At 34.1% G+C, this 22,182-nt stretch overlaps 1 protein-coding gene and 1 long non-coding RNA gene across 2 annotated transcripts in view; both read left to right on the forward strand.

Annotated features, from left to right (window-relative positions):
- The window catches only part of LOC146401733 (uncharacterized), a 279,104-nt gene that overhangs the window by 214,366 nt on the left and 42,556 nt on the right, over positions 1–22,182 (forward strand). The gene's annotated exons all lie outside the window — the stretch shown is intronic.
- Positions 6,665–7,603, forward strand: LOC100524752 (olfactory receptor 4F6-like). The gene has a single exon (XM_084970433.1). The coding sequence runs from the start codon at positions 6,665–6,667 to the stop codon at positions 7,601–7,603; it is 939 nt and encodes a 312-aa protein (XP_084826559.1).

The raw sequence follows: 22,182 nt of genomic DNA on the forward strand, positions 1-22,182 counted from the left end.
CTTTTCCTTGTATGGGCAAAGCATAGCACCTCTGCCACAACATTACAAAAATTCTTCCCCTAACCCCACCTTCTCTCCCACTCTTTCTTATCTCTACTTCTGTTTTTCCATTCAACTTGCATTTGTTGAACCACCACAGTAGCAGTCTTTCCAAAGAGAAGTGAGAATTTTCATTTCTGGTTGCATGAAGTGCTCCATATGCCTGGAAGGTGTCTTAATTTACAGGGAAATTGTTGGACCTGGATTATATTTTACCAGGAACTAGAAAGGACCTGGGAAATTGGCCAGTCACCTTTGACCTGCCATTTATTTGTGGCACTTTCTAGAATTCTATGGGGTTCAGTTTTCAATAGGAATAAGACATTAAATGGTCTTCACCAAAAAAAGACATTAGTGTCCATTATTGGTGCAATTACATGCATATGCATGCCCACATCCATCAAACCTCTTGCCTTCTCTCTGAAACTCACAAGACTTAGGATGGTCAGAATTTGTGGCTAATACACAGTCCCTCATAATAAGAGGATAATATCCCTAGCAGGGGAGACAGAGGGACTAGTCCATTGTAAACTAACATGTCATGAAGAAGTATTATGAGAAGCTTGCAAGTATGATGTGAGAGCAAAGAGGAGGAGACTAGAAGAAAGAGGGAGACATCTCTCAATTATTTCACAGACAGAATTTTTATAATGAAAAGTAATCAGTCAAAGGAAAAATCAGGGATACCTTTAGTGCAGAACAAAAGTGTGGGTAAATCTGGTATAATGACAGCACAAGTGTCCTTATAATTCATGAGTTCTGTGAAGAGGAGAGGCCAGATAAGAAGCTGAGGAAATGGTTGTGGACAGATACCAAGAGATCTGTGTGCCATGCTGAGATGTTGTGAAGGTAAGAGCAGATACTCAAGTTACTCAAACAAGAAGTTATTTGACAAAAGACTCATGAGCTAGGTGTGCTGTTCTGCTTTCCTCTTAACTTTTATGGTATTCCTTCTCTCCTCTCCTTTGTCTTTTCTCTCCTTGTCCCTGTGCCTTCTCTCTCCTCCCTTCTCTTTCCTTTTCCTGTCACCTCCTTCTTTACTGGTATCAACCAACTAAACAGATATAATTTAAAGAAACTAGCAATAGACTATCAAAAATAGGAGGTTTATCTTGGACATCAATCTCTTGCAGAAAATGTTTCCTGTTAAGGGGCTATTGTGATTTTTTTTTATTTTTTATTTTTTTTTTAGCAAGTCAACCATTGTTGACATACTTGTAAGATTTTATTTCAAATTTTAAATCCTTTTTTTGAATGGTTTTGACATCATTACAATCTGATTTGAAGGATTGGGCATCTTGAATCTCTTATTTTGTTTTTAGAATTTCATTTTTGGGAGTTCCATTGTGGCTCAGTGGGTTAAAAACCCGATGTAGTCTCTGTGAGGGTGCAAGTTCATTCCCTAGCTTCATTCAGTGGCTTAAGCATCCTTGTTCAATGGGTTAAGGATCCAGCATTGCTGCAATCAGTAGCATATGTCACAGATGTGGCTGGGATCCAGTGTTGCTGTGGCTGTGGTATAGGTCGGCAGCTGCAGCTCCAATTTGACCCCTAACCTGGGAACTTCTGTATGCCACAGGTGTGTCCCGAAAAAGAAAAAAAAATCATTTTTAAGTCAAAAACAATTCCAATTGTTTTAGACTGTTTAAACAATACAGAAATATAGGCCTTATGAAGTGGAACCCACATGCAATCCTATGTTTCAGGATTCATTGTTGGTAATATTTGTTGTGCATCTTTGGAACATTTTAAAAATTTAAATACAAACATACTTCTATAATATGATTTTTTGTTGTTAGAGGTTCTTGCTTTAATTCAGTATTTGAATGATTGTTTCGAAACGTTTAAGTACATATAATACACTGACCTTAGCATTTTACCAATTTAACACATAATGGTTGTCATCATCTAACAGTTTTTTATAGTGATTAAGGTTGGCTATGAATATACATAAACGAACATCTTAAATGTTAATATTTTGTACTTCACATCTAGGTGATAATTACATTGTTATTACTCATGAGAACAGGTGCTTGTTTTCTTAGGTAACATCAAAGTTAATGAGATTAGTTTGTGGATGGCAGATTGTTATAGGTGAAAAAACTGTTTAGGTATGAACTATCCACAGCAAATGCAGATCAATGTTGTTTTCAGGTAGTTTAAACTAAATTATGTTTCAGTAACAAACAGCCTCACTGTAAGTGACTTGTAATGAGGTTTTTTTTTTTTTTTTTTTGCTGTATTGAGGTATAATTGATGCATAAATATTGTATTTATGGTGTAAAACTTGATGCTTTGATATATGTCTACATTACATTTATCAAATAAATTGATATATGTCTCTATTACATACATAAAATAATTACTGCAATCAAGCTAATTAATTTATCCACCACTTCACACAGTTACCATATTTTTTTCCTGTGAGAACATTTAAGATTTACCCTCATGGCAAATTTTGGGTGTCAAATATTTGAGAGTCAACTTGTTTGTATATTATTAGATCTTCAGAAATTATTCACCTTGGTAAGTGAAACTTTGTCCGTTTTGACCAGCATTTCCCTATTTCATCCTTCCCCAACCTCTGACAGCTGCAAGTTCTACTCTTTGCTTCCATGAATTTGACTCTTTTCAATTTCTAATATATGATACCAGATAGTGTTTTTCTTTCTGTAGCTGGCTTATTTCACTTTTCTTCCATGTTTAATCCCATTATTGAAAATAGCAGAATTTCCTTCTTTTTAAGCTGAATAATATTTCATGTGTGTATGTGTGTGTGTGTGTGTGTGTGTGTGTGTGTGTGTGTGTGTAACACATTTTCTTCATCCATTCATCTGTCACCAGATATTTAAGTTCTTTGAATATTTTGGTTAATGTGAATAATGATACAGTGAGCATGGGGGTGCAGGTATCTCTTTAAGATATTGATTTAACTTCTTTGTACATATAACAAGAAGTGGGATTTCTACATGAAAAGGTAGTTCTATTTTTGATATTTGAGAACCTCAACATTGTTTTTATGTAATGGCAGGCACAGTCTTATTTCTATGTACTTTTTTGTGTTCCTTAATCTGAAAATCTTTCTAACTCTGAATATGTAGAACTATTTATTTAATTTTTATAGCTTCATAATATTCCACTGTGAATATGTACCACAATGTGATTAATACCTTCTCTAGGTATCAACAACATTCTCTTACATGTGGTTATATGTATGTATGAATGTATAAATATATAGATGTTACATAAAAATAGATGGTACATATACATAATATTTGCTCTTGTGCTAGTATGGCTGGAAATTAAATTCTAATAACTATTGTTCATTGGCAGTTTCTTCAACAATGTATACCAGTAGCTTTTTTATTAAAACCTTGATAATACTGATAATTCTTTCTTCATTTTCATCTGTCTCTTCTCCTTCTCTTTCTTTTTCCCTGCCAATTGATAAAACAGAACTATGACCCTTCTAATCATTGCTGATGATGAAACTGAGCATCTAATCAATATGTTTACTGGCCACATGTACATGTTGTGGTTACTGTTCCTATTGTCAGTTCCTGTGCATGTATCCCCACATTTTCAAGTTTGAGCTCCTCCTTGTGGAGGTAATGTACTGAACCTTCTTTGAAATATAGTACTTCATTTGACTAATGCCAATATCTTCCCCTTCCTATTGAACTGTATCCAATGCAAAGAGTTTGTATCAGTAAATGAATTTTTAAAATTTAGAAAATGAAGAAAAGAGAACAGAAACAAAATCACCCAATTTTCCTACTAGTAAGAAAAAAAAAAATCCATCAGTATTTTTTCTACTGACCTTTCTTTTGATTTTTGAAACATTTTTATTTTGTACAATTGTGAGCATACTAAACATAGATTTTTTTGTATACCAGAATATGTATGTTCTAAAATCTAAACATGGCATGCATGATCAACGTTTTTTAATTTATTTTTTATTGTTATTTCTCGTAACACTTTTTTTTTCCACTGTACAGCCTGGGGACCCAGTTACACATACATATACACATAATTTTTTCTCCCATGTGGCTCCCAGCATGATCAAAATTTTTAGATAGGCTTGATTATGGCTCCTCTGAAATGTCACATCCAGTGTTCTTAATCTTGGTGATTGTTCCATTCTTCTTTGCTTAGCACTGAGCTATTATTTTCTCAGTTATTGGCTATAAAATTCTCCATCCAGTGCCCTTCTGTGAAGGATTCCTAGCACCACCCCTGTAATCTTTCCTTTTGGCTCCAATGCCCATTCTACATCCATCAACCTCACATTGTCTTTCCTGACTGGCCTGGCTGCCCTCAAGTCTACCCTTGGTTACAGGAGGACCAAGGTGCTCTCGCCTGCTTAAGATCATTTCTTGTTGAGACGGTGCAGGGCTGTGCCCAGGGGAGAGCCCAGCCATGAAGTGGAGTGCCACTGATAGGAGTGATAACATGAGAGGGAAGGGTGAGAGTGATGTGGGGCCCGGAGGAGAATTCAGTGGTGGCCTTGCAAGTGGGGGACTCATGGTATTCAATCCAGGTGTGGAACAAGCATCAGTCGTTTGCTTTGTTTGTTTAAATATAAAGTAGTTTAGAAAAGTATGTAAGGAAAAAGGTAAGCTAATAGATTAGATTTAGATTGAACTCCATAAAACTGATATTTGGCCCCCTTTGACATTACTGAAAGAACAGTTTCATATGGCTCAAATTTATAAAGGCATGTATGCCCAGCGATGAACAATTTATCAATAAGAACTAAAGATAAGCATCTTCCTGTTTTTCCCTAGACATATAAGTTTAAAAATCGGTTTCCTTTACATTTTTTCTCACACACTTCTCCATTTTTTAAGTGTCTATTATTGACATATTTCCATGGCACTGAATTTTGAGGAATAATGCCTTCTACAGATAGACGTATTATGAACATTTTAATTCTCTATATTAGGCATTATGTATTTCTAATTTTTCTTTTTATAAACAATAGTAAGTAGGTACTCCTTGTAAATTAAATTTTAGTTTATATATTGTTATTACACTAAGCAGATTTTTTTGAAGAGAGCATCTTAATCTAATGAGTTAAATATTAAGCTTTTAGTATCTATTTTGAATGTGTCTTCTAGATAAATTGTATCAATTTTTACACTGACTATGTGTGTCTTATGAATGTGTCTATTTTCTCACAGCCACATCCATGATAAATCATCAATTTTTTTAACCTTTGAAATTGATAATGAGAGTTTTCCTTTCCATTTGATTATTAGCTAGTAGGATTTCTTCTCTGTGAGTAGTCGTACATGTTTTTCTCACTTTAAAATTGGTATACCATACTTTCATCTTTATTTCTTTGGAAGAACTAATTTCATAATAAAAATATTAATCATCTGGTGATATTTTATAACATCTTCCAGAGTGTCTTTTTACATTTTTTAATGTTTCTATCTCTATATAAGTTTTATATATGTATGTCTTTATAAACTAATTTTATATATCTATCCAAATCTATTCATAATATGAACTTAATATTTTGGATACTGCTGATTATTATTTCCTCCCTGATTGGTTAAGGGATACGCTTAGGATGGATTTTCCACCTTAATGTTTGTGTAAGTATTATTTTACTTTTGGTTTGTTTGTCTTTTTAAAATTTAAATATCCATTTTAAACTTCATTGAATTTATGTTGAGAGGCAGTTTATATTTTTCCAATTTTATCCGTGTGCCAACACCACTGGATGAATAATTCACCCTGTCTGTACTGATGTGATCATGAGTCTTCAGGGGTCTCTTGAAGTCTCTAAATTTACTCTAACCCTCTCATTCCATTTTGTGTGTGAATGTTTGTGTGAGTGGCTATCAACATGTGTAGTTTTTTCCTTTACATTTTTTAAAGTTTTACTGAAATAAGTTATGATAATTTATGCTGTACAACAAAGTGATTCACTTCATTCATTTTACATTGAAGAGTCTGTGACTGTTTGAAAGAAGAAATGTGATCAGTTATTGCTGAGTATCCTCAAATTTTTCTATTGTTCTTAGAATAAAAAGCAAAGTTCTTATCCTGGAGGCAAGATTCCATGCTGCTGGCCTATTAGTCCAGTCTGAACTCAATTATTCACTCTCTTGTTCCACCAGCCTTCCTTCCTCAGCATCTTTGAACATGGCATTTCTAAAGTCTTGACTACTCTACTTACTCTTTAGTAGTAACTCCCTATTTAACAGAATCTAAACAAGCACAACTATGATGAGTACATTGTTCTCATAGTCCTCTGTTCTTTTCCTTCAATTTTCAGAGTTGTATCTGTATTTATAGTTATTTAATGTCAAGATCCACCATCAGCCTGTACACCTCCAAAAGTCAGAATTAGTGTTTCACCTCAGAACTTGACATAGTACATGGAGCATGGTAGAGGTTCACTAGGAATAGCAGTTAAACTTAGTAGGTATATTAGCTGAAGGATACATCTCTGTATGAATTTTTCAAAACATCTTAATGGCTACCAGTTAAGATTTATTCTTAAAACCAGATTTAAATAAACGTTTTTATCTGTTTATTTAAACATTAATTTTTGATAAATCCTTTGGTTAGTATTTTCTTTTTGGTCTATAGGTGTCACCAGATAAAGCCAATGTACAAAACAAATTACTCTTTGGTGTCTGAATTCGTATTCCTGGGACTTTCTCCCTCCAGGCCAGTACAGGATTTCCTCCTCGCCTTCTCTACAGTGTGTTATGGAACAATTGTTCTAGGGAACCTCCTTGTTGTGTTTGCAGTGATCTTTGAGCCTCGTCTACATTCCCCCATGTACTTCCTTTTAGCCAACCTCTCCTTTATTGATTTGTGTTTTTCTACCTTAACAGTTCCTAAGATGCTTTCTGATCTGTGCTCTGGGCACAAAACCATATCCTTTCAGGGGTGTGTCTTCCAGATATTTGTCCTTCACATCCTGGGTGGATCTGAGATGGTGCTGCTTACTGCCATGGCCCTAGACCGATATGTGGCCATATGTAAGCCCCTGCATTACCTGACCATCATGAGCCCCCGGATGTGCCTTTTGCTTCTGTGTGGCGCTTGGGCTATTGGCCTCCTTCACGCAGTGGTCCAGGTAGCTTTTGTGGTCCATCTGCCGTTTTGTGGTCCTAATGAAATAGATAGCTTTTACTGTGATCTTCCTCGGTTTATCAAACTTGCCTGCATAGACACCTACAGAATGGAATTCATGGTTACTGCCAACAGTGGGTTCATTTCTATGGGTGCCTTCTTCTTACTGATTGTCTCCTATGTTTTCATCCTGGTGACGGTATGGAAACGCTCCTCAGGCGGTTTGTGCAAGGCTCTCTCTACTCTGTCGGCTCACATCAGTGTGGTGATTTTGTTCTTTGGGCCATGCATCTTTGTTTACATGTGGCCATTTCCCACGGTGCCGGTGGACAAGTTCCTTGCCATTTTGGACTTTATGATTATGCCCCTCCTGAATCCTGCCATTTACACATTGAGAAACAAGGACATGAAGATGGCAGTGAGGAGACTGAGTAGTCAGCTCTTGAGCTGGCAGAAGATCTCCTAAATAACTCATGAGAATGCAAGTGGGTTCATTCTGTAAGGAGTACTATAAAAATTAAAATATGATACCATCTTGAGACAATTTGTCTTTTCTTCAGCAGCTCAAAAAGCTTAGTTCATTTTGAGTTAATCACCAAATATGATATTATGTATTTGATTATCTACAAGCCATTTTATAGTTTTAAGATTTTAAAATATAGAAAATAGAAAGTACTCTTTGTGTGACTTACATTTTAAATATTCCACAGAACATCTTGAATTTTTTAATGAACTCCATGCCACAGTGAGGTATTTGTGTATCTACTCACTGTTGCTATTTTCTTCTGTAATTGGTTGAAAAAGTCTCAACTAAAAAATAATGTTGGTTTCTGTTGTAAGTATTTTTGGCCTAGAAATGCAGGATTATTTTCTATATTGATTCTGGTTTGTTGTTACTTCTGTTTCTTTCTTACTTTGTTACTTAAGTAAGTAGATATACTCAGTTATGTGCATATAATTTTTGAAGAATATTTAACTTCATTATTGGATTAAATATATTCTAATATTCACATATGCCAAAATAAAATGGACAAACAGTTAAACAATTATTTATGTTTGAGATCATTTTAAGATCTGGAGTGTAAGAAGGCAAAATTATGTCTTTATTCTTTCAACATTACTTTTAACTATTCTCTTTAAATATGTACTGATTATAAAAAAGAATGAATTAAGATTTAATAGACATTTATCCAAAGAAAATACAGAGGGCCAACAAGCACGTGAAAAAAATGCTCAACATCACTGATTATTAGATAAAAACTAATGAGGTACCACCTCACAGAATAGCCATCATTAACAAGTCAAAAATAATCAATGCTGGAGAGGGTGTGAAGAAAAGGGAACCCTCACTATTGGTGGGAATGTAAATTGATACAACCACTATGGAAAACAGTATAGAAGTACCTCAGAAAACTAAATATAGAATTACCATATGTCCCAGCAATCCCACTATTTGGCATATACCTGGACAAAACTTTCATTGAAAAGGATACATGCGCCCCTGTGTTCGTAGCAGCACTATTCACAATAGCCAAGACAGGGAAACAACCTAAATGTCCATCAACAGATGAAATGGATTAAGAAAATGTGGTATATATACATGATGGAATACTACTCAGCCATAAGAAAGAATAAAATAATGTCTTTTGCAGCAACACGTATAACTAGAGACTCTTAACACTAAATGAAGTAAGTCAGAAAGAGAAAGACAAATACCATATAATATCACTTATACCTGGAATCTAATAGACAACACAAATAAACTTTTCCACAGAAAAGTAATTCATGGACTTGGAGAATAGACTTGTGGTTGCCAAGGGTGGGGGGAAGGGGGAGGGATAGATTGGGAATATGGGGTTGATTGATGGAAACTAATGCATTTGGATAAGCAGTGTGATCCTGCTATATAGCACAGGGAACTATTTACCTAGTTACTTGTGATAGAACTTTGTGGAGGATAATGTGAGAAAAAGAATGTATGTATATTAAAAAAAGAATTAATATTCATCAAAGATTAGAAATAGGCTGAGATTGGAAAGTGATTGTGAGGAAACTCATATGCGGTGATATTCAACCATGGTTGCCATATAGTACTGAACACCACTCTGTGTTCAAACATTGTGCTTTAGACTTGCAAGCCTGGGATGAACCACTATGCAAAGCAAAGCAGTGCTTTTTGGAAAGATTTACTTGTTGAAATTATATTTTTATACTGAGATAGAATTTAGACAATATATTTCACATGCTATTCCTCATTTTATAGTTGTACAGAATAAAGTATCTTCCATTGTGTCTCCCTTTTCATTTTTGAAAAAAAAATAATTCTTTATCTTCTAGTTTTAAGGTTCAATACTGCTTCTGAAGCTAAATCTTAAATTTTTTTCCACAAAATCCTCCATTTTGAAAATGTCACAAGAGATTTTTTTTATGAGGCCACCTGGAGCATCATTTAACTTTCATTAAAAAGCTACTTCTCTTGGAATCTGGACCTACACTGACACTGCTTTCAACCATAAAGCTGAGACAATCATATGACAGTAGTCCATCATAAATGAAATGTCATTAAATCTACAATCCAAGAAACTTAAGGACACCTGACTCAGAAGTTCAAAATTTATGAATGGAAAAACATTGAAACTGAAACGTAAGAGGTAAAAAATGGAAAGTAAAATTTTAATGGTGAGCATATTGTTCTATACAGAGAAGCAGGAATATCATGTTGTACATACAAAATTTATTTAATGTTATAAACCAATGTTACCTCAATAGAATAAGAATTAAGAGCCACCTTAAACTCAGATCAAAATTTGATCAAAACAAAATCATTTTAGAAATGAAGAATAAACTACTAGGTACCCAAAGGAGCATTGACATGGTCATAATTACAGTGAATGATTCAAGGGATAAAGATGAAAAGAACCAAGAAAATAAAACCTAATTAAATAGAGATCTAACATATTTTCAGAGAATATTATATAGAACTATGCAGATGATATTGAATATGTATATACTCTGAAAATGTGGCAGCACAATGTAATTACTCTTACAAACTTTTATTAATGTATCTAAAATAAAAGGCCATAATCATCTTGGAAAAAATGATCATACATGGTTAATTCCAGACACATCCTAGTAAAATTACTACATATTTAAAATAGAATATCTTCTGAGATGCCTATCAAAGTAACATAAGTAACTTAAGTAGGGGAGAAAACCAGGTTGGTATCTGACTTCTTGACAGTGGTATAGAAAAAAAGACAATGATTGAATGACATTTCCAAAAGATTCAAGGAAAGGTGAGATAAAAAAATTAATGTAAAGCCAATCTGTCTTTTAAGTATGTAGAATAAAAGAAAAACATTTTTAAGTATAAAAGCTTTTGTTTAAAATGGTAAACATAAGTACTTCCTGAGGAGTTATCTAGGGGATCAGCTTCATCCAGTCCAGTCAAGAGCTATTTGGAGATCTTTCCACAATACTGGTGCTTAGAATTCAGTGCATTCTTTTAACAATTTAGGACTTGAAAGTGAGGCTACACATGAAAGGATGATATGTAAGTGTTACATCTCTGTCAAATTAAACATTTTTAAAGGGGGAGAGATGGAAAATAATAAGTAGAAAATATGTTGATTTTCCCAGCAACAAAAAGTAGGAGTAGGAAAATATAATAAAACTGAGAACTCACATAATTTTTTAAAGAGAACTAAGGATATTACAGAAAATAGATGTTCAAACAAGTTATCAATGTTATACCAAAACAATGCAAAAGTAAATTAAAAAAAAAATGAGCAAATAAAAGAGACAGTGTTGTGGAAAATACCCTAATAATAACACAAAAGGAAGCAAAAGCATAAAAAATTAGAACAGTTCTATTAAAAGGTATTGACAAACCATGTTCAGTCAGTGACAGGTCAAGTGGGAATTATAATGACTGAAAGTAGAAATTTTCAAATAATATAGGTACCTAATTTAGATTTCTGTGTGTATGGATATATATCAGATTTGTGTCTCAGTAATGGAGAATAGACTTTTTCAGGTGTACATGTGTTAAGTGCACATACCAGTTACTGGTTATTTAATATCTAATTCCTTTACCAAAGAGTTTATTTCCTGTAGGCAGGTGACAGTTCTATGTAAGAACTTGACATAGTATCTGGCATATACTGGGTACTTTCAGTAGGTGGTCAGGGAAAGCTTATTGCATAAATGAATTTAAAAATTTTTAAGTTTAAAATTTTAAAAAGTGCCTTGTACCAGATAGTAAAAATTTTAAAGTGCACATTTTAAAACTAATTAACGTCTTCTTTCAACATTTCTAACATACTAAATTTTAGGTTTTTTTTCTTTTATATAAACACAGTATCAATAAGTAGAGAAAACTCTGTGGTATGTGAATTGTATTCTGGGTCCTTTATAACTTCTGGCTAATGCAACACTTCCTATCTGTCTTTTCTATTTTTAAAAACATTTTCATCACCCAAAAGAAACTTTATAACTGTTAGCAGTCAATCTCAAATTACTTCTTCTCCCATCTTATGGTAACCACTAATCCATTTTCTGTCTCTATGAATTTTACTGTTTTAAACATTTCATATAATGGAATCTTAAATTAAGCAGCCTTTTGTGTGTCTGGCTTCCTTCACTTAGCATAATATTTTCAAGATTCATCCATATTGTCGTGTGTATTGTCCCAAGACATGTTTCTACAATATTTTCTTAGCTTCTTTGCTGAAAACTCCATCTTGTCCTGCTTTACTTTACCCCATCTTCTTGCTTGAAAAACAGTCACAGTGATTGTAAATGATTTAGGCTTAAGAACAAAGACCTAAGGCATAAGTCATTCATAGGGTCAGCTGAATGAGGACATAATGCATTGATCTAGGCAGGACTAACCTGTACAGATTGGCACACTGTTTGCACAAGCATGATATGTCCTGTAAAGAATAAGACAAAGAGGAACCTCATGGCCAAGTGATTTATGAGCGGTCATTGGCAGAATATGCATTAGTAAAGAGAACCAAGGTGCAAACCTAGGCAGGCCAGGTTGCCACAAATAGGCATGCCATTTGCAGAAGCACAGTGAGGATTCTCTGAAATGCTATGCATAGATAGCTAACTCAAATGCTAATGACTATTAAATGCCTAAAGGTCAGAGTAAAAGCTTAACCATCTACCAGCTATGTGACTTTAAAATAATAAAAGAACTTATAAAATAATAAAAAAAACCCTATATCCTCCCTATAGCCCCCTCCTCACTTGACATAATCCTAAAGAGAACAATAAAAGCAGTGTGGTTTCTTGAGGCAGTGCTCTTGGTCCCTGAGACCTTGAGTCCGCCAGTTCCCCCCCTTACTTCAGATGAATGCCTCTGTATTTTGTTTTAAGTTAACTTTTTCCCTTAAGTTTCACAGCACCCATTCTTTAGCCCCATCTTGCTGAGCTGGTCTCTGCAAGTGGCACCCAACGTGGGGCAGCAGGCACGAAGAACGAAGGATCGTGATGGTGTATCAGAATTTCTTCTCTTTTTATGGTGGAATAATATTCCAGTATGGATATATTGCATTTGTTCATCCATTCATAGTTGATGGAGGTTTAGATTGCCTCAACCTTTTGGTTCTTGTTCATAGTGTTTCTACAAACATTTGTGCACAATTTTTTTGTTTCAAAACCTAGGTACCTTGTGTTTAACATTTAGAGATACCACCAAACTCCTTTCCACAGTGACTGTACCATTTTAAATTCACAGTAGTACTGTATGAGTGTTCCAGTTTTTCCATAATTTTATCAACATTTGATATATACATTTTTCTTCTTTTTATGGCCACATTTGAAGCATATGGAAGTTCCTAGGCTAGGGGTTGAATTGGAGCTGCCCCTCAGACCTATGCCACAGACACAGGAACAAAGGATCTGAGCTGTATCTGTGACCTACTCTGCCACTTGTGGTTATGCCAGATCCTTAACCTACTGAGCAAGACCATGGATTGAACCTACATCCTTACAGAGACAACATCAGGTGCTTAACCTGCTGAGCCATGGTAGGAACTCCTTAATACTTGATATTTTATTTTATTAGTTTTTATTGTGACCACTGAGTGTGGAACTATATTTCATTGTGTTTTTAATTTTCATTCCCCTAATGACTAATGAGGTTGAGAATTTTTTTCACGTTCTTCTTGGTTCACCACATTCCTATCTTCTTAAAGGGAATATCTATTCAAATCTTCCAGTCATTTTTAAATTGGATTGATTGCTTTTTTTATTGTTGAGTTTTAGGAATTCTTAATATATTTTGCATGCTAGACCAGCATTAGTTTTCTAGGGCTACCATAACAAATTACTACAAACTTGGTGTTTTAAAACAACAGAAATTTATTCGCTCACAGTTTAGGAAGCTAGAAATCTGAAATCAGTGTGTTGGCAGGGCTATGCTCCCTCTTGAGGTTCTAGGAGAGAATCCTTCCTTGCCACTCGCAGGTTTTGGTGGCTCTGGGTGTTTTCTGGTTTGTGATTATATAAGTGCAATCTCTACCTTCATCTTCACATGACCTTCCCTGTATTTTTCTTTTCTCCTCTTCTGTCTCTTATTAGGACACTTATTATTGAGTTAGAGGCCACCTAGGTTTTCTGAGATGATCTCCCCTCAGGATCTTTATTACATTTGCAAAAACCCTTTTTCCAAATAAGGCTACCTTGATAGTTTCAGAAATTAGGATAGAGACCTATCTTTTTGAGGGCCATCATTCAGTCTACTACAAAACCCTTATCAGATATATGATTTATTTGCTCTCATCTGTAGGTTTTATTTTTATTTTCTTGATTGTATTCTTTGACATAATATAATATTTTAGGTTTGATGAAGTACAGTGTATCTATTCTTTATTTAGTGAAGTGTGCCTTGGTACCATTTTAAATTAACCATTGTCTAAATAAGTAAATAAATAAATACTAAAAATATGTAGATCAGTTCTATGGAAATGTACTTCACACTTATAGGATTGTATTGTACAGATATATATATATATATATTTTCATTTGTAGCCTGGAGAAACTGAGATGGGGAGAGGGAGAGTGGTGTGAGATGTGGCTTGTAGATGGAAATCACATTATGCAGGACCCTTGGGTCTTGGAAAAATCATAGTTTTTATTTTACCAGAACAATAATGGATAACATTTGGGAGTTTTTGTAGTGCATATTTATTTTGTGTAAGACGCTTGTAATCATTTTTGTATAATTTATGTATTGTATCCATGCCATATCATAAGAATGAGAAGATATTTTACAGAAGCTGGCTGAGAGAAGTTAGGCTTCTCAAAAATACTAGCATTGTCCACTCCCTCTTTTCATAGATCTTAGTTTCAAGTTCACAGGATCCTTCTCTAAGTTTCTAAGTTTTAATAATGACAAACTCTTCCTTTCATTTCTCCAGCCCAGAAGTTAATGCTTTTCTTCTTCATTTATTTTTTTAAAAACTCTTAGTGTTATTTATAATGTGCATTATTTTTAGTTTTTCAATAACTAGCTAACCAACATTTCTAAATGATGCTATTTTGTTGAAATAATTGGTATATTTTCTGTCTCCTGACTAATTCAAAAATTCATAACAGAATTGGTTCTAGATTGATAAGTCATGAGTTCCTACTGCATAGCACAGGAAACTATATCAAATCTCTTGGGATAAAACTCGATGGATGATAATATGAGAAAAAAAGGTATATATGTATGACTAGGTCACTTTGCTGTACAGCAGAAATTGGCACAACATTGTGAACCAACTATACTATAATTAAAACATTAAAAATCATTTTAAAATGTTTCTGGGAAACAGACCAGCAAATACAGGGTTTTGCAACTGCCTTGGTCTTGTCCTTGGAAATCAGTACAGTGATGAGCTCCTTTCAAATGTGACATAAGATGCTATTAATCCGACTACCAGCAAGCAGTGGCATCATGACTATTATTACTGATTGTATTAAAGTGCCAACTGGAGCTAATAACCTTGTGCTTGACCATTTTGTTACTGATGATGACTATAAGAAGTGTGTCATTAGTTTGTCTTTCTTATGGCTGAGTAATATTCCATTGTATATATGTACCACATTTCTCAATCTATTCATTTGTTGATGGTCTTGGCTATTGGGTATAGTGCTTCTGTGAACATAGGGGTGCATGTATCTTTTTCAATGAAAATTTTGTCTGGTTGTATGCCTAGCAGTGGTATATTTCACTTCCTGAGGATCCTCTGTACTGTTTTCCATAGTGGTTGTACCAATTTACATTCCCACCAACAGGGAAGGAGGGTACGCTTTTCTCTACATCCTCTCTAGCATTTGTCATTTGTTGACTTGTTGAACATGGCCATTCTGACTGGTGTGAAGCTGTACCTCATTGTAGTTTTATTTCTCTAATAATTAATGATACTGAGCATTTTTTCATATGCCTGTTGGCCATGCATATGTCTTTTTTGTGAAAATGTCTATTTAGTCTGTGAAGAATGTCTTTGGTAATGTGATAAGGATTGCATTGAATCTGTAGATTGTATATAGTCATTTTGACAATATTGATTCCTCCAATCCAATAGCATGGTCTCTCTTCCCATCCATTTGTGTCATCTTTGATTTCCTTCATCAGCGTTTTGTAGTTTTCAGAATATATGTCTTTAGGTAGGTTTATTCCTAGGTATTTTATTCTTTTTGATGCAATTGCAAATGGGATGATTTCTCTTTTTGATCTTTCAATGTGAATATATAGAAATGCAATTGATTTCAGTGCATTAATTTTGTAGCCTGCAACTTTGCCAAATTCATTGATGAGTTCTAACAGTTTTTTTGGTACTGTCTTTAGGATTTCCTTAGTATAGCATCATGTCATCTACAAACAGTACTAGTTTTACTTCTTCTTTTACATTTTCCATTCCTTTTATTTCTGCTTCTTCTCTGATTGCTGTGGCTAGGATTTCCAAACCTATGTTGAATAGTAGTGGTGAGAGCAGACATCCTTGTCTGTTCCCTGATCTTAGTGGGAACGTTTTCAATTTTTCACCTTGAGAATGATGTTAGCTGTAGGTTTGTCATATACGGTTTTATTATTTGAGGTAGGTTTTTTCTATCACCACTCTCTGAAGAGCTTTTATAAGAAATGGCTGTTGAATTTTGTCCAAAGCCTAAACTAATGCCATTTTTAGTAACATGGATGGAACTAGAGACTCTCATACTAAGTGAAGTAAACCAGAAAGAAAAAGACAAATGTCATATTATATCACTGATGTGTGCAATCTAAAATATGGAACAGATGATCCTATCTTAAAAACAAACAAAAAAGAAACAGATCATGGTCAAGGAAAGCAGACTTGAGGTTCCTAAGGGGAAAGGGAAGTGAGTGATATGGACAGACAATTTGGAGGTTTTTTTGGATGCAGACTATAATATTTTGAATGGATGGGCAATGGGACCGTACAGCACAGAGAAATGTGTGTGATTGGGTCACTTTGCTGTACAACAGAACTTAACAAAACATTGTAAATCAACTATACTTTAATAATTAAAAAGTATGGCATATGATGGATTTTTCTGGATGCTCACAGAAGGAAATGATGAACTTAGATATCTAAAGATTCATTCCAAGTTATGGTCTGAGAACCAGAAAAATTCTGTGGCAGCTTTTAAATAATACTTTGTTTATTGTAGGTACAGATGTAATTTTGCTGAAATCAGCCACAAAATTTAATTTTATAGGTTGCAAAATTATAATTTAATTTGTGAAGTTTGTGAAATTAAGAGCATTGCTTAGTAATGAATGGACATATATTTGTGATTAAAATGTACTCCATCTTCCAAACTTCCAGAGAGATGTGTGTATTTTTTTCAATGCTGGCTTTCTAGGAGTTGCCCCAGGATCAGAGTAGCTTATTTTTCAGGCAGTGTTGTTCAAAGATTGTGCTTATATCCCTGTGCCCAGGAGTCTTAGCCCTTATTGGTACTAGTGGGTGCAGCCTAGCACGTGCAAACAGCCTTCCTGACTCTCAGGGTTAGATGGGTTTTCGACAGGTTCTTTCTGCCAAATTTCTGGCCTCTGCACTCTTTTGCTTGCAGCTCCCACTATTGTGGAAAGTCAACACCCTCTTATTGCTCTGAAATAAGATATCTGTATTTTTTGATAATGTCCTTAGTCATGGGATTCTCTATGCTCTGTTCCAAATGCAGTCAGCCACCTCAGAAGAGGGTCTTTAGAACCTGTTTTCCTGACAGAACCCCTGCACTGCTGCATTGGAGTTGGGGGAGAGGATCTGAAATATAATTTTCCCCACCTCGTCTATATATTCCACATTTCTTTTTTTTCTTTAGGCTAACATAATTCTTTCAAACATTCCTCATATAATATGATTTTAAGTGTCCTTACTCTCCTTGAATGAACTTCAGATTCTGTGTATTAAGTTTTAAATTCTATATTTAATGCAGCCAGCACAGAGCCATAAAAGATGCAAGGAGAAGGAAGGAAAAGAAAAGAGTAGAAGAAATGTGAGTAAAGGTTTTTGTTCTTCCTCTAAATAACCATAGTGTTCATGGCTCAGAGAATGATCACACAATCTATTTTCTGCATTACTGTTTGGAACCAGCTAGGAGGTTCTAAAATATTTCTTTTCACTATTACATTTAAAAAGTTATTTTGAAGTTAACTTATTAACTGGAGGCATCTTTATGGTTGTATTTATTAAGTTGGACTCTTAAGTATAAGAGTTGATGGTGCATATCATTTTTTTCTTCTTGGAAATTAGAATAATTTTATTTTTAAAATCAAACGTCAATTCCTTTTTGCAAACCTGGTAACTCTACCCAACTCCAGGATTCTTATTGCCATTTCTGTATTATTTTCTCCAGTGGGATGGGAATATCTGTGTTATTAGCAAAAACATCCACACAATTAGAAGATATGAATGGTACCATTCTTTATAAAAAATGGCAGCTGTAATTATCAGATGCGAAGCTATTGTTGAGAGAGGCCAAGGGGCCAGTGGATAGCTACAGTTAACAGATTTGGTGGTGTTCTTTGCTTTTATTCCATGTTCTTACATTTCTTATTTGTATAGTTGATAGACTTAAAAGTATTTAAAATGTTATATAATTATAGAGATATAATTTATCTACCTAAAATTCATCTGTTATATATTCAGCAGAAATCTTGTCTCAACATTCCACAAAACGTTATACTGATCTACTACATTGGGGTGGCAATTCTAATTGGACATACTGATGAGGAAAAAGCAAGTATTTGGAATGCCTTAGATATATCTGGACAGATAGTTGGACATAAACAACTTCAGTAAAGTTTCTAGGGGTACAATTACCATCTTACTGAGCTCTGGTAGTTATTAAATACCTAAACTTGAGCCTCAAGTGATCATGTGATCTAAGCTAGCTGTCTGTTGGGCTGCAGTCTTCTCAGGAGCTTTCTGGATGTGAACTCTCTAGTCGCTGGGAGCAGGGAGAGAAGAAAGAGACAGATCACTCTTGATTGGTAAGCAGCAGATTTAATAAGCAAGGAACTTACTCCAGAAGGCTTGTCGTGGGTGGCTGTGAGATGAGTAGATTTTAGCACCCACCCATCAAATCTTAAAATTTTATATAGAGACCTTAACTGGGTTTGGTCTTGTACACAGCACAGACCGCTTCTTCAATACCACATTGCTATTTCAAGGATATGTCCTTGGGGCAGTCTCTAGGGAGGGAAATCAAGTAGAACACGCACTGTAAGGACAGAGGAGGGAACAAAAAGCCTCCAGCTTGTCAGGCAAAATGGTGGTCATGTCTTTTTGATGACTTCCTTCAACACAACCAGTGTATCACTATTCAAGCCATTAAGTGCAGGTACAAATAGAGCATTATATCATCAAGTGGAAATTGTACACAAGAGATCAGTCATAAGCAGGTCCAGAGGCTGCATTAGCTTATGGCTCAATTGTTTCAACAACTACTACTGTCCAATTGACTTCTCCCCCTCAATATACATCTATGGCTACATAGAGAATTCCTTATAATCAGGGGACTGAAAATTTTAAATTTAAATTTAAATTTTAATTTTAAATTTAAAATTTTAAATTTAAATTTAAATTTAAATTTTATATTTAAATTTAAATTTAAATTTTATTTAAATTTAAATTTTAAATTTAAATTTAAATTTAAATTTAAAATTTTAAATTTAAATTTAAAATTTTAAATTTAAATTTAAATTTAAATTTAAAATTTAAAATTTAAATTTAAATTTAAATTCAGGCCTAAATTTTAAATTTAGGCCTGAATATACAGTTGGTTTTGCATATGTTGACAGAAGCTATAAGTGAAAGTCTGCAGTTTTACATCCCCAATTTAATGAAATATTATCATTAAATATGTTAGTTACAGTTAGTATTGTGATTATGACCCTAAAAACAGTGATGAGGAGAAATTCTCCCATTCAGAAGAAATGCACACAGTCATTTGGTTTTCCACTTTGGCTAGAAGCTTAGATGTATACTAATTCATGAAAAATTACTGATGGTTTGATTAGGTAGTCAGTGCTTATCACACATAGAATTGGAAGTCTGGTGGCAAAGAATTCCTGTGGAGGAATTCTGCTATTGGACCTCTCAGAATGGGCACAAATGATGTAAAATATGTGTCTCACATGAATTTTCACCTCAGGGTATCCACTACAGAGGAAACTTTAGAAATCAGTTCAACAGATCACATGTTCTGTACACATTAACCTCTTTTCCCAGTCAACTCCAGTGCTTGCTAACTGAACTTTTATCCAAAATGACTAAGGTTTGAAATTAGGTGTTGCTGAACATTCCACTTGATCAAGAAAACATTTAATCAACAAAATAGCTGTAGCAATGGGCTTTTTGGAGATGGAATTTACAAGCTTAACATGTACCTGATCACCCACAAACCCCAGGTGGAATGCATGCAGAGTACTCCTTTATGGGTCCTTTGGGAGATCATTCTCTGATTTTGAAATCAAGATACAGAAATAGTACTAAATCCTTGCACTGTTATACCTAATAACCCACTCACAAATTTTTGCTTCTGATCACTACCTCTTTAAATACTTCCACCAGAGTAGATTATTTTCATTAAATTGGCTTCTGGAGTAGGATATCTTTTTGAAAGTTTCCAGTCCATTTGGGTGAAGGTTGCTTAGCATTTGGTTGTAATTTTGTTATTTTTATGAGAGAAGTTGAGCTCCGTCCTTCTATTCTACCATCTTTATCCCATCTCTCTATTTTCATTAAATTGGGAATTAAGACTGACTACTGCTCATTTAAGTTTGGCTAGAGAATGGGTAAAACTATCCTCTGTATTAGTATCTTTGAGGATGATTGTGAAAGAAACCAGTGATAATTAATGATAATTATCCTTTCTGATAAGTGTGTAAATAATAACCTTAGATAGCATAGCATTTTAGTCACTTAGAAAATGACTAAAATGTTTGAGTTGAAAACCTATAATACTTGAATTTTATTATGGCAAATTATACAAGACAATATAAACTGCATTTTTCATGCCTTTTCTACTTTCAGAATATTGGAAAACCCATGCAAATAGTACTTAACACTTATTTTTATTTTATAAGGATAGACAGAAGTAAAAAGATACTCAGTATTCTGGGTAGAAAAAAAGATGTTTAAAAAATACAGTGATGGCAATGCAGAAAATGAATGGCTATACCCATGTGGATGGAATGGGTTTACCCACGAGAATGGACTGAAGCTACAGTAAAATAGAGACAGCCAAATGGTCCATTTGTAGTACATTCAACTATCTCTGTGCAGATATGTCCTTGGTGATGTTTCTCTCATTCCCAATTTACAGTGCATGATCAAATCAGCTTGCAAATGATGCTGTTTCCAGTAAGTTTTTACATTGTTATGTTAATAATGATACTCTGGCATTTTATTCTTGGCATAATTTACTCTCACTTTCATTGTAGAAAATATTTTTTCTGCTGTATTGTGTCATATAATAAATACACAGTTTTTGAAATCAAATTGATCTTGAATCCATAAGTTAAGAACAAATGGCTTATCTTGAGGTACTTTATGTTTCTGAATCTCATTTTCTTCTTCATAATTTGGGAATAATAGCAAATATTACCCATAATATACTGGCATAGAGCAGGCATTCAAGGATGATACATTATTTTTGTTGAAATTGTTTTAATTTCTTTACTTTTAACTTGAAGTATTGTTGATTAAATGTTATTTTCATTTGTGCAGCAAAGTGATTCAGTTACATATGTGTATGGGTATATATAACATAGATGATATATTTGTTTATATATTATATAATGTTTTTTCAGATTATTTTCCATTATAGGTTATTACAAGATATTGAATATAATTCCCTGTACCATACAGTAAATTCTTGATGCCTATCTACTTTATGCATAGTAGTTTGTATCTGTTAGTCCCATAATCCTCATTTATCCCTTACCCTCCATTTTCCCTTTAGTAACCATAAGTTTTTTTCTTTCTATGTCTGTGAGTCTGTTTCTGTGTTGTATATACATTTATTTATCTAGATTCTACACATAAGTGATAGCACATAATATTGTGTAGAATCACTTTCTCTGACTCACTTAGTATGATTTTCTCTAGGTTCATCCATCTTGCTTGAAAATGTCAATATTTCATTCTTTTTATGACTGAGTAACTTTCCATTATATATATATCATATATTCTTAAACCAGTCATCTATTGATGGGCACTTAGGTTGTTTCCATGTCTTGACTCTTGTAAGTAGTGTTGCTATGAACATAGGTGTGCATGCATCTTCTCTAATTAGAGTTTTCATTTTTTCTGGATATATGCCCAGGAGTGGGATTGCTGGATCATCTGGCAATTCTATTTTTGTTTTTAAAGAAAACTCTTTACTGTTTCCCATAGTGGCTGTACCCACTTACATTCCCATCAATAGTATAGGAGCATTACCTTTTCTCCACACCCCTCTCCAGCATTTATTATTTGTAGACTTTTTGATGATAGACATTCTGACCAATGTGAAGTG

This window comes from Sus scrofa, chromosome 7 (assembly GCF_054392235.1).
Source record: "Sus scrofa isolate SSC_HxYL_T2T_F1_AM1 chromosome 7, Sscrofa_HxYL_maternal_Yorkshire_Landrace_v2.0, whole genome shotgun sequence".
NCBI lineage: Eukaryota > Metazoa > Chordata > Mammalia > Artiodactyla > Suidae > Sus > Sus scrofa.

What these genes read in the sequence shown, in the direction of transcription:
- LOC100524752 (XM_084970433.1), top strand. Translation starts at nt 6,665, where the DNA reads ATGTACAAAACAAATTACTCTTTGGTGTCTGAATTCGTATTCCTGGGA.